The 14,302-nt window shown below is 38.9% G+C and overlaps 1 protein-coding gene across 2 annotated transcripts in view; it reads left to right on the forward strand.

Moving 5' to 3' along the window:
• The window catches only part of smpd3 (sphingomyelin phosphodiesterase 3), an 83,077-nt gene that overhangs the window by 40,451 nt on the left and 28,324 nt on the right, over positions 1-14,302 (forward strand). For both annotated transcript variants that reach the window (XM_042214911.1, XM_005948966.3), the window contains 2 exons: positions 2,601-2,843; positions 2,930-3,887. In XM_042214911.1, coding sequence (XP_042070845.1) covers positions 2,601-2,843; positions 2,930-3,887 — 1,201 coding nt within the window. The remainder of the gene's footprint in view (positions 1-2,600; positions 2,844-2,929; positions 3,888-14,302) is intronic.

Below are 14,302 nucleotides of genomic sequence, written 5' to 3' on the forward strand. Positions count from 1 at the left end.
AAGAAAATTGGATAACACGACATCCTAAGAACTTACTGAATTTACGTATAGCTTGTTATTCTTGATATGCTGCAAAAACATCTCACATAATGAATGTATTTGTATTTCATGCTACTGACAACTCCTGAAAGATTTCTGCATGAAAACAAGTTTGTCTCAACAGTATTTTCATAACACTCATCAAAGACAAGGCTCTACAATTCAACATTTCATTGCATCAAAGTATACAGCACCAAGTTTGGATGGCCAGATGTGTCCAAACTTTGGACTGGTAGTGTAGTAGTATTATTATAACCCCATCTCACCAGCAAAGGGTTTCAAGATACAACAACAAAAAAGAATCTACTTAAATCCAACTTAGATGCACTATTTTTCTACCTTAACAGAGTTAGATATGATCAAGAATACTAAAAGTTTATTCTACCAATTAATAAATAAACAGTTTGGCACAATGTGAGGAAATATAATAATGGATTGGATTTATATAGCGCTTTTCAAGGCACCCAAAGCGCTTTACAATGCCATTATTCATTCACTCTCACACACTGGTGGAGGCAGCTACGGTTGTAGCTACAGCTGCCCTGGGGCAGACTGACAGAAGCGAGGCTGCCATATCGCGCCATCGGCCCCTCTGGCCAACACCTGTAGGCGGTATGGTAAAGTGTCTTGCCCAAGGACACAACGACCAGGACAGAGAGCGCAGGGATCGAACCGGCAACCTTCCGGTTACAGATACACTTCCCAACCCCCTGAGCCACGGTCGCCCTGTGTTTAGTTACTGTAATATGTACAGTAACTAAACTTTTTGTTTTAATTTCCTATTATTTGATGAGTTTTCCCCCCAGGAAGGGCAGATGTTAATTTTAAGTTAACATCTTTCACACTCTGATGTTGGTGAGACCTTTGGAGAATTGGGGAAAAATAAATTCCAAATAGAAAAGATTTTTAAAAGCTGAAAAGCACATGAGTATAATTCTACTCATCACACCCCCACAAACACCTGCTGAAAAACTGACAACAAAGGACCGTTTAAGAAGAAGATGTGAATCCAATTTTTTTTATCTGTTTCTGGTCCGTTTGGTTGTTTTAGGTTTTCTTAGTTTTACTCGTAGCCAACATTGTTGATTATGAGCCTTTGGTTCTTGTTAGTTTAAGTTACTGATTGTGTTTATGGAGCTTATGTGCACTGTGGCACTTTTGTCTTACATGAACATTCAAGATTAGAGTTAAGGTTCATTTGTGTCCTTGTTTCAGTTTCATTGCTTTAATTTGGCAGTTAATTGTCTCTGTGTGGTACACTGTCTCGCTTTGTTCCATTGTCTAGACTTCCTTCAGCTGTGTCTCATTACCCTTTGGTTTCCACCCTCCCAGTTACCCTTACTGTGAATAAACAGTCCAATGTTTCCACTCAGTCTTTCTCTTAGTGTCTCTGTTGCTTCTCTGTTCTTGTCTGCTCCTTTCCTGCTGTTTCTTTCCTTGTGAATCTTTACATGTCTGGACATCACATCAACCTAATAAAGGTTGTGTTTGCAGCTCAGTTAGTTTGCTTTTAGCATCTGTGTTCAGGTCTTCACTGATATGCTCCCACAAACTAATGACACCAGCTGTGCTTTAGGCACCAAAACTACCTGGTCTGGGTTGAATAGATCACTTTTAAAATGTTGATCATGTTAGAATAAAACTTAGTATCATGGAGTCAACTACTACAGCGCAGTTCAGATGGTGTATGATTTCAAAACTTCAGGCGGTGTTTAAGTGGCATACACCATAGGTTTTTAGACAGTAGACGATTTTTGTAGCTTTGCCTCTGCCTACAAGTGGAACAGAATCACTACTGTTTATTTTAGCAAAGTCTGAAGTGTAGACAGCTCTATACTTTGCGCAGGTTCAGCTATCTGCTGCAAAACTCATCAGAAGTTGCCTCACAGCAAAACAAACCCAAGAGTTTGTCAAGGCAAATAAATTGGATATTCTTGAATGACAAGTCAGCCAACTGATCAGAACTCAACAGAGAAGCTTTACAGTTACTGAAGAAAAAACTAAAGTAAATGGTTCAGGTTCTGAAATTATTTATTTTATTATTTATTTATTAAATTCACTGTGCTTGTGCACAGATACAAAATTTAAAAAACTGTTTTAATACCCAAATACAAATGGTCCTAACTGCATATGTCTATGTAGACACATCTCTTTAAGTGACAGAAATGTAATCTATTTCTTTAGACTACATTACTGATATAATAAGGTTAATAAGCAGAAACCTCAAAACTGCTCAGCAGCTAATTGCTTTGAGAGATTCTGCTTTAAAAAGTATTTGCATTTGATTAGCTTCCTTATGGCTATAAGACCCTGTGTTTGAAGTATCTGGATTTCTTTAATATTGCTCAGAGTTAGATGACCAGTATGATATTACTCTCAATGAGTGTAGGCTCAAGATGAAGGCAGAATAAAATGGTTCTCTAAGTATATCTTTTGAAAAAAAGAAATCTGGGAAAAATTTCCTTGCTTCTTTTAAAAAAATGCTTTTGCTTCTAATGCCCTATTTTTCTTCTGGTATTATATTTGCATTTAAAGGTTGTTTTTTTTCTGTCTTGTCTTAGGCCAGACAAACACCAGGCTGAACAAGGTCAAGCAGGTGCTGGAATTGGGGAATGGAGGCCACAGGGCAGAAGCTTCTGTTTCTGCAGTGCCAATGTTTGCCTTCTGCCTGACTCCCTAGCAAGGTTTAACAACCTGTCAGACACCCACCGGAGAGCACGGGAGGTAGGGAAGAGGATCCGCAATGGTGCCAGCCGACCTCAGATTAAAATCTACATTGACTCACCTACCAACACTTCTATCAGGTATGGAGAGATCAATCCAAACTTCCCTCTGCACTTATCTGCAGTAAATGCCTCTATGTTCATATTGTTTCTGTTATGTTTATCAGTGCGGCGTCCTTCAGCAGCCTTGCCACAGGTTTCCGCCGTACCTCATCGTTGGACCAACGTCCAGACCAAACACACACAACCAATGGCCCAGCCGACACCGAAACTGAACCTGCCACTGAGTGCCCGATTCACCCCTCAGGTGCCACTGACTGCCCCGTTCACCCTTCTGTGAATGACCAGGGCTCTGCTGAATGCCCTGTGCACCCTGATGGGGCAGACACTACAGCAGAATGCCCTCTCCACCAAGGGGAGACTAAAAGCAGCTCAGACTGTCCCATTCACACTTCAGGGGAGGCTCCAGACTGCCCCGTGCATTCCACAGTAGCTCAGAGTGCTCCTGGTCATCATGACTGTCCCATGCATGGGGATGGGACCCAGCCAAAACCCGCAACAGACTGTCCGCTTCACACCTCAGGGGTTCAAATTAGCATCAGTGCTCCAGAGCCGGACCCCCAGGAAGAGGAGGCGGAGACAGGGAACCACCGGCCTGGAGAGCACGGAGGGGCAGACACGGGCAGCATGACTGCTTCTCGTGAGTCCCTTGCTCGTTACCATGGAAGTGATGGTGGGATAGGGATATCCTCCAACAATACTCTCTCTCATGTCCCACGCACATCAATATTCAAGCGCCCAGGTCGAAAACGCCGCCACGGAGATGAAACATTCGACCATGACATCTCTGCCTTTTTCCCTGCCAACTTGGATTTCCTGGCTCTACAGGAGGTATTTGACCATGGATCGACTACTAGACTACGGCGCCAGCTGCATCGCTATTTTCCCTACATCCTGAGCGATGTTGGGCGGTATGGCTGGAAAGGCTGCTGCTCCAGGTTCAAATTCCTGAACAGTGGGCTCATGCTGGCAAGCCGCTACCCAATCCTGGATGCACGATACGAGTGCTACCCCAATGGCAGAGGGGAAGATGCACTGGCGGCCAAGGGGGCGCTGTTTGCCAAGGTTTGACTTCATTATCTCTCTCTTTTTCTGCTTTGTTGTTACTGTTATGAGGCACAGGTTTCTCTTTACTCGGTCTGCTGAGCTGTGTGAAGTAGCAGACTTTCAGCTTCAGAGTCGTGACCACTGGTTTGGTTTCTGAGAGGACGGCTTACTCTTCAAGAGATCCTCTAATATTTCATGTATTTGACCTTTCTTGAAATGCTTTTCACTTCCCTTTGAGGACATTTAGACTCCTTCCAGGAGGCAGAGCATTCGGTTGTAGGTGTTATTATCAGCAGCATTTAAGAGTTCTTTTAGTTGGCTAAATGCATCAGGATAAAAGCAGAACCTACCAGCTGACCATTTTGTTGTCACTATCTTACAAATTAGTCTTTGATTCTAATAAGGTATTATTGGGAGTTCATCAGAACTGGCTTATCCACCATCAGTATAGCAAACACAAGCTCAATATTTTAAAAAAAAGAGGATTGCTGAGGATAAAATCATGTAACATGTTTATTCTTGGAGCAATTCGGCAAGCAAAATAGGCCAAAGTGAATCAACTCCAAGTCTCCATCAGGGTCTATTTTGCTTGCTGAACTCCTCCAAGAATAAACTTCATACATATTTTTATCCTAAACGGTGCCGCAGCAATCCTCTTTTTCTCTGATTGGGAGTCTTAGAATCTCTCCACCTCTTTTCCTGGAATCATTTTCCCACCCACATAGCATTTCTTTTGCATCTGAACTGAAATTCACTTGCGGACCTAATATTTCTCGTAGCAAAGACGTGTCTCCGCTCTGGCGCTACTTCAGCTGTAATCCTGTCATCACTGATGCTGCTCTGGGACTTTGGCATGGCAGTAATTGAATCTGCCCATTAAGTCCATTTAAACTAAATTAACTTATTATACATTTGTGAAAGAGAGTGTGAAAGAAGGCCAGAGAATCAGATCTAAAATGACCTGTCAGCTGCGTACATTAATTATAGATCTCAGTATTGTGGCATCGTAGCGATTGTATGGGGAACATTTTTTAAATGCTTCTGTTATTCTTCCAGGTGTAACAAACTTTGCATAGCCCATGTGTGATGCAACTCACACACGTTTTCTACAAATTTGCAACAATGCTGCACTGAGGTAGAAAACACAAATTAAAGCACTTGCTAAATGCATTTGCTTACACCCACACTCATTCACACATCACACATCTGTCACGGTGATGAGTGAATGCACCGCAGTAATTAGTGATCACTCACAGCCGTTCCTCAACGATCACTGTAGTGTCGACAAAAAAATGCTTTCGAGATTTTGTTTTCTTTTTTATTAATGTTTGTTGAAGAATTATCATAATTGTTTTTCAGTGAAGATATGATAACGACAAGCATAATGATATGGCTTTGGTAATTAACGAGAGAAAGCATTGTTTACAAATGTAATTCGATTTTTTTAAACACCGCCAAATCACATTTTTCACGTGTTGGTAATTTAATACAATTACCAATCACTGTGGGCTGCACTTGTATAATTGTATGAATTCTTTTGCAATTACTGAGTCTTTCCAGATTCTGATTTTGCATAGTTTTACATAGTTTTGCATAGTTTTACATAGTTTTACATAGGTTTTTAAGGGGCGTTTAATATGAAATCAAAAACAGTTGACTCAGTAGGAAATCAAGAACATAAAAAGCAAAAATGTATTGATTGCAAACAATTATAAAATGTAACAAACAGATATGGATAATATAAAAAATTCTAAATAGAAAATTGGCCAAATGCTAAAACCCGCATCCTAGCAAGCAAAGAAAACATACAACCTTTGTTCTTCTATTTTTTTGTTTTGTTTTATTGGCTGATATCATTAGTTTTGACCTGATAATGGATTTGCTATCAGTAAAGCCTGTAAGTCTCATCTGCTGAGATTACTTATTGCCAAAATGTGAGAAAGAACAACAATACACTCTACAATTATATATTCCGTTCGAACTGCAATTATTATGCTCATTTTCAGTTAACATGCATAATATGTTCCCAATTAACCTGCATTTGAATGTATAACATGTAGAAAATGGCTGTTTTAATTTTCCACTATGAAAAATCTATATGTCAAAACGCAAGGACAAGTTTTTGAGGATGACTTGTGATAAAAAAATAATAATAATAATAATCTCACATCAAAAAGAAATTTATTCCATTACTTTATTTTACCAGAAAGTTCCACTGAGATCAACTCCTGTGATGGCACACCTGTCAATCAAACTGCCACATCTCCAACTCAGTTTAAAAAACAATCACCCCACTCAGAGGTTTTATGAGGGGCAAAACTATGCAAGAGAGGCCAAACTTGTATCTTTCCCAGGCTGCAAACAAGCTTCCTGATGCTGTAAATCTGGACATGTTTGGTACTCACTTGAAGGTCTTTTGGAGCCACCCTCAGATGGGATTTTTGCCACTTCTGCAAAGATTCATTTTTCAGCTCTGTAGCTTGCCCTGTGCTCAGCGGAGCATTTAGGATTCAAAGTTCTTTCCCTCCATTACTATAGAGGATGTATGTGTTAGAATGACTTCATCATCAGCATAAAGGCATAGTTTTGCTTTAATATCTTTACTCAAGTCATTTATAAAAAAGCTGGAAAAAAAACACACTGCTGCAAATGGAAGCCTGCAAAATGCCTTCATATCTGGCACAGCTGTTTATGATCAGAATGAGTGCAGTTGATTGGTTTGCTCAGCTGCCTGTTGGGGTGTCTGCTCGGTGGCTCGGGATACAGGTCAGCACTGCGCTGAATGGGCTGTATTGCAGTGGGACATTGCCTTTGCTAATATTTGTTTCTCTAGTGCACTTTATTGCATTGCACATTATTTATGGGGAGTTGTTTCACCTCCCAACAGAGCGCCCATGATTCTGTCGACTCCTTTCATCTACTCCATAAGTGCAAAGTTGGAGAGTCCATTAGGCAGCAGGTAATAAGACATTACATGACTATGTGTTCTCTTAATGTAGACATGCAAGAGCAGGAAGTTGTATGGGTTTATGACATGGTTACTAATGCACTAATGCGAGCACATGATGAGTGATCGGGTTGCTATAGTAGCTGCTGATGTCCTTCTTCCTTTGTTTTGGCGTTATGAATTTTTCTTGGACTGTAGTCTTTTTTTATTCTGTATCATAACCAAACACACAGAATGTTGGGAGAGATAATGCAGTACAACAGTCAGGTGCATATGTGCCATTTTTTGTGGGCATGTTTGTGATGATGTGTGTTGTGAGTATGTGAATTCATTAATCAGCCTCATACTGTAACTATCAGGAGTCTGGATCTGATCCAGTTCCCGGGTCTGCTTTATGTGGCCCGATGCTACCTGGATGTATTTGTTTATGTCCACCTATGCACTTACATCCACAAGATCTAATAAAGACACATGCTGTCACAGCTTGCATACTGACAGTCGCATCCTGTTAGTCCTGCTGCCTGCTGACTGTCGCTGCAGCTTACAAGCTGCCTTCACATTCCTGTTTCACCACCTCAGTGCACAGGAGGTCACTCCAGGTCTCATGACAAGCTGGCTGTTAGCCAGCTGGCAGGCGTTGTACTGGCAGCAAGCTGCTAACGCTCCCAGCTGACAAAAAACAAACAATAATAAACAACAATGTTCCCTTTAAGTAAATCCCATGGATTCACTTAAGGAACTGTGACGTGTCTGAAGTACCAAAAAATAGACAATCTAAAAATATCTGCTGCACTAAAAGCAGCCCATCGATGGAGGGAAATTACCTTGGATTTTGTTTTTTTAATTATTATTGATTAGTTTTATGGATATTGTTGTGATACACCCCCTGCTTCACCCTCCAATAGCAAAATGCGACTTTTAAACAGCAATCACAGTTTGTAGTAACCTCTTTCTATATTGAATAAAAAAGAATAAAAGTAAAGACACTTGCTGAGTACCTGGTGAATTCATAATTGGCCCAAGACACCAGGAAACATCCCTTACCTGAGAACCATTTTTATTGTTTTATTTACCCAGTGAATTCAGGCTTGAACTTTGGACAGTTGAATCTATGAGAAATATTCTTGCTCATTTTTTGCTCGGGGTTTGGGAACATCCAAGTTTGTAAATGTGAGAACTTGAGAACGAAGCAACGTAGGAGTTTCAAATTGGTGCATCTACTAAAAGTCTCAGATGAGTTTGAATCTTAGTTATCTTGATCTCAAGGTCAAAGGTCAAGTGTCTGAAAATGTTGTGAATGCTCTAACTTTCACGAGGTCACGTGGGATTTTTAAAATTCATGACCATAGATGCATGCAGTATTTTTGCATCTAGAAAGCATATGTCCCCAGATGTATGAGTAATGGATGGAAACCATTTTCACTGAATTATAAAATAAACCAAAACATAGGCTATTTAAACTACTGCAGCCAAAGAATGAAATGAAAAGCATGAAAAAATTATTAAAATATAACAAAAAACTTATTCTTCCATACTTTTTTAATCAGTAAAAAACAGGACAAAAACAAACTGACCGTCACCATTTCAGAGCCTCTGTTGGGAAACTCGATCATATTTGTGCAGTGGATCAACATTTTTCTCTCACACTGGGTTGAATAACCTCAAATCAAAGTCCCCCTATTTCTTTTTCTGGATTTCATGGTCATAATTAGTGGGTGTGTCACAGGTGAACGCCCGCCTTGATCTTTCTTTGGCCGTCCACTCACTTCCTTGTGGACTGCTGCTGCTTTCCATTTTTAAAGGCTCGTTCATTTCTGTTTCACAGATGTTTTTTACACCTGGTAATTGTTGTTAGCGCCATCAGTCAGATGCTTCTTGTTTCCTCTCCAACTGTAAAATGTAGATATTAAGATAAAGAATATGTTGCCAGTTAAAACCTCTCCTATCATCAGCTATATCAGAATACATACTAATTAGGACTTGTTATTACGATCAGTTTGGGTAACCAAATCACATTTTGCTGTTTCGCATCCTCGCAGCCTGTCTGTCTCTCAGGCTGCTGCAGGCTTTGATGTGCCTGCTGTTTAATCCTCGCGCTTCTCCTTCCTCCAGACATCTTGGCAGCTTTCCAAGGCAGAATCTTGTTGGCAACCTTCGCTTCCCCTCCACGAACCTTTGGCCATTCTCATTCATTACTACTCAACACTGCAGCTCATTTCGCCGCCAGCTGGGACGCATCTCATTAGGCGCACATCATTTGATCTACCTGATGTTCACACTGCGTTTCTCCAAACACATTATCGTGTTTCTTTCATATCCAACAAAAAGCAGGATGCTAAGTCTGAAGTCTTTCTTAAACAGGTGATTCTTAGCATCTCTGCTTTTTGCATTTTGTGAGGCTTGATACTAAACTCTTGTTATTCTTGGGCTTCTACACTTTATTTTCCTCACATTTTCTGTCAGTCAAAACATTGTGGGCAGTGCAGTAACACCATCTACCATAAATATCCAGTAGTGATGTGTCGGTTGCGAACGAAACGGCTCTTGGAGCCGGATCTTTGACGTGAACGACGCGAGCCGAATCCTTATTGGGAGCCATGGGTTTTTTTTTCCTTCTCTCACCCTCTCTCTCTCGAGAGAGATAGAGCCAGGGACAACAACACCACATTAGAAAGGTATAGTAATCATCCACAACTATTTTCAGTTGCAGATGATAAAGGATTCAGAAAGTTTATTCATGCAGGTCCATATGACAGAGAATGTGCATCTTCTTTTTGTTTTCATATTTTAATTTATATTTAATTGTGTTGTGGTTTGCAGTGTTTTTGTGTTGTTTCACTTTAAATTTGTAAAAGGAAAAAGCTGAAAATTTAAATAGTTCAAAGTTGAAATGTTAATAGTTGGTGTTTGTATTATATGATTTATTTATTACATTTTATGTGGAGTGAATAAATAAAAGTATATTTACGGTGACCCCTAGAGACAAAGCATGTAAAAACTCCAAAACACGTAAAAACTCCAAAACACGTACAAAACACAACAGAAGTGCTCCAGGATGCAGGCGCAGTGTTGAGCTTTTGTTACCTAGTGGCTACACAAGCCAGGAAGCACCAACGACCGGATATGGTGTGTGGTAGTAACAGGTAAATGAATGTTTTTTGTAAATTATTTGAATATATATGAGTGATTGTGTATAAATACACAAACAATACACATATGCTGTCAATTGTGTAATTTAAGTGATCTAGGTAGCTCTGTTTTGGAAGTTCAGTTCATGCTAGATGTGTTTTGGAGTTTGGACGTGCTTTGTCTCTAAGGGCCACCGCATATATTTATATATAAACATATATAAATAAAACCACTTTTTTTACATTAGTAATTCCTTTTGTGCTTAATTTTATATTATTGTTAATAATAAATTAATTAAAGCAACAAAACAACCTGAAGAGCCGGTTCAGAGCCGAAAGAGCCGGTTCTCTAAAAGTAGCCGGAAATCCCATCACTAATATCCAGAGCTCGGGTTTCCCTATTTTTATTTATAGGTGTTGCATTTCCTAGAGCTACTTTGCTTGCAGCCGGGCGGTCTTTATTTTTCAAATGCCTGATATCCACTTAAGGGGATGTTATTCTGCCACTGTCCTACCAAATTTAAAACAAATGTCCTCATATGTGGATCTAATTTTTCTCAGAAACAAAAGTACAGTATCAAATCAAATCAAGTAAAAATTAAAAAAAATCTTAATCTTAATCTTAATTGTAAGTCTTTGTTTTTACATTCATCAGGTCCCAATCAGCTCAAATAGCAAAGAGAAATTAAAAATGCATGAAAGAGTTTGGGTCTTAGGAGGTTAAAGTCCTTTTGATTGTTTCAAACATTGACTTTTAAGCAACCTGATATCGTTTTTGTTCTGCATGCAAGTTGTTACAGGTTAAATAATATGTTTTAAATATTTTTAATGGTTTTATTTTTAGTAAAGCTGATAAATAAGAAAGTATTGCGAATAATTGGTTTGCAGGAGCTTTCTCATACTATGTTTGTGAAAATACTGTAAAAACACCAACTCTTTGCATAAAAATTTTAAAAGCAGTAGCTGATTAAACAGTTTATTCAAATTATTTTAGAATCAAAAGTGGAATTAATGTCATTTCTCAGCGTCGGTAAGCTTAATTCAATAATATATTTACAAAGCATGCCATCACACTTCAGACTAATTACTAAATCTAAATTCTTTTAACTTAGATTTTAAGGTAACAGGCATACCTACGTTTAAATGTGTAGAGATGTTAAAGGTAGGCGACATTACCACTAACGCCTACCATAGCCTAGCATTTTCATAACATTCATAGATGTGGAGGAGGTGGAAATTTTTAATTCGGAGTTAACATTATTCATGATTTTGCATAATTAGTTTTGGCATTTTGGTCTGGCAATCAGGTTGGTCTCATTTTTCTGCCAACATATTACAGTGACTGGGTCATATTATCATTTCAATTCCATTGACTTTGGGTGAAACTGTCAAGCCCGTGATTTATGAGGGTTTTTTTGCACCGTACAAAATGAGGCCATTATATCAGTAATCTATCCCCAGCCATCATCTGCTATTGTTTCCAGACGCGTTTATTTCAATTACATCGATTATTAATTATCAATTATTTCTTGTATAAATTTAGACTCAGACAAATGTACCTCGAAGAACACACTTATTCTCGTTATTTCCCAATGGATACTTACCTGGAAAACCGCGGCAGGTCAGCAACATAAATCTGAATTATCCCTTGTGGAGAAGTGACGCACTCGGAAGAGAAAGGCAGGGAGAGAGGAAGAGAGGAAGAGATAGAATATTAATTAAAAATGTTTCCCTAAAGAGAGAGCCAGGGCTGGCTCCATAATTAAAGCTTTTCAGTCTCAACATTTATCCCCTCTTACAATTATTTCAAGCTGCTAAGTGCATGGTTGAAAAGTCATGTGTCTGCGTGTGTGTTTGTGAGTGTGTGTGTGTTTGTGAGTGTGCAGATACGCAGTCTGAATGCATTACTACGGATTAGGCTTTAAAATAGGAACCTGCTCAAATCTGGATTGAATAGAATGAAGATCAATGGGAGAATTCCTCAAATCCATCCCTGATCTGTAATGACCAAAAGGAAACCTCGTCACTATGAAGGTCAACCAATTCACTGACATAAACTGATTTCCTATCCAGGTCAAAGGGATTTCATCCCATCTCTACATGCCAAACAGAAGGTGACAGAGGTCTCAGCTCATCTCATTTTTGCCAGACATTTGTATTATTTGTATTTCAATCAATGCCCCTGTGTTAATTGACCGAGATTCACAAAATATAGCTTGTATTTATTTTATTCATACATTTCTTTAACGGTGGGCTTGTAATTGATAGACTTGTCCAATAGTTAGCAGATTAGTTAGATTGCACAGCCTTAGACTTGAGCCAATTTGACAAACTTGCTGATGATTTTTGAGATTAACATAATTGATGGGAGATCATTTAAATGCAGTGCTCAGCTGCAAGTGTTCCACTTTTAAGACCCGTGATTTCAGTTTCCAAGAATCTGAATGTAGATTTCTCCATGCGAACAAGAATGGATCTGTTTTGATGAACTCAGAGCCCAAAATGGACTCGCTCAGTGTTTTTAAACTTGACCTGAATGTTCTAGTTTGTAAGAACTGAAGTCGGTATATCTTGATTTATGCAGGTGCTAATGTCTTAGCACCTCGAAGCTTGGTTGTAATCTTAGCTCAGCTGGGGCCTTTCTACATGCAGTCTCCATGTTCTTCCTGTGACTGCGAGAGGTGTTTTGGGTACTCCAGCTTACTTCCACAATCTAAAATTTGATGTTTGATTAATCAGTGATAAATAAATATGAATAGGTATGAATATGAGACACACAAAGTGCATGTAATAAAGGGTTTTGTGTTTTGTATAAATGGCAGTCCAGTCTACAGGAACTATGACAATTAACTGGAAGCAGGACTGAAACCTGCCCAGATTCAATAAAACCTTGTACTTAGCAGCACAGTGAAGTCACCTGACTTCAGACAAGACGTTATGTGATAGAAATTTGTTTGTAACTTGACCTAAACTCTCTTAACGTCTGGTTTGACTCTTATTTGTCATAGCTGAATTGAAAGTTGGCTTGAACTTGACTTAAATGTTTGAGACTTGACTTTAACTGTCTCAAGACATCACTTTACCTGTGGGTGTTTTATTTATTAGCCATTTAAGAAATAACACACCCAAGTCTCTTGATTAGCAGTTTCAATCAAGAATTGGTTTGATCTTAACTCCAGATAGCTATCATTACCTGACTTCTCTCTGTCTGAACTCCTCAACATCACATCTCAATTCAAGACGTGATGTAGACTTGTAAAGACTAATCTGACTGCTGAATTAGCTTAAGATGATATTGATAAACTCACAGCTTGACTCTCAATTGATTTGTGACTCTTCTCCTTTGAGATATGAGTAAGACATTCAGGGTGACTTTAGTCTTCACCTGGTCTTATCTCAGCTGCCTAAAACCTTGTCTTTTTTGTTTGATTCAGAAATGGGTACATGTGAAAACACACAGGAGACAGTGGGGGAGTTTAACTGGAACTTCAAGCATGAAGCATGATGTTCTTAATCATATGCACATTTAACTACAAAGGAATATACTGACTATAAATTCACAGATACCAGCTAAAGGGAAAAAAAAGTATTGTGTTATAAAAGTTGTTATATGTTATTAGACTTTCATTTTTTATAATTCTTCTATAGCTATAAAATACCTCAGATCAAAGGGTCTGTTGTGTCTAACGGTCAACTTGTCACTTGATACTATCATGCATGAGTAAAGGCAACACTGCACTGTAGGCATTATTGCATTGTGGAAAGGTTGTACACCCAGGTAGTGCATGACATAGCAAAGTCCAAATGGATCACATATTTTTTCATATTGTTTGATTTCAAGGTTTATGTATGACTGATTGGTTTTAATATGTTGCACAAATCGAAACGGTAACAAAACACACAATATTTCCTAAAAAGAGCATCAAGCATCCAGACTTGTAATTAAAAGACCCTGATATGAAACAATGTGCATGTTTTGGTTCATCTGGTAAGGCAAATGGAAGAAGACCACAGCTTTCTGCTTTCTTTGTTGTTTTCTTTGAGTGAAGCGATCAAACTCATGCGAGTAATGCAAGATGAAATGTGGGCTCCTCATCTGATTTTAAAGTTAGGACAATTAGATACAGCAGCCTCAGAGCCTTCATAATGAGACGAGCCTGGTTCGGTTGGCTCCCAGTGTGAAATCGTCTCTCGCAGCTCGTTTCAATTTCCGCTCTGTTTCGTCTCAATGCTCTGTAATGAGGGGAAGTCCTGGGAAGTTTTAGCATCTCATATCCTGCATGTTCTGACTCATTTGTTTTTTAATTTTAAAAGAAATGCAGTTAATTTTATTACATGTTATTTTTATTCACACAGCG

Source organism: Haplochromis burtoni, unplaced genomic scaffold (assembly GCF_018398535.1).
Source record: "Haplochromis burtoni strain Fernald_Lab_line unplaced genomic scaffold, NCSU_Asbu1 Contig_627, whole genome shotgun sequence".
Classification (NCBI taxonomy): domain Eukaryota; kingdom Metazoa; phylum Chordata; class Actinopteri; order Cichliformes; family Cichlidae; genus Haplochromis; species Haplochromis burtoni.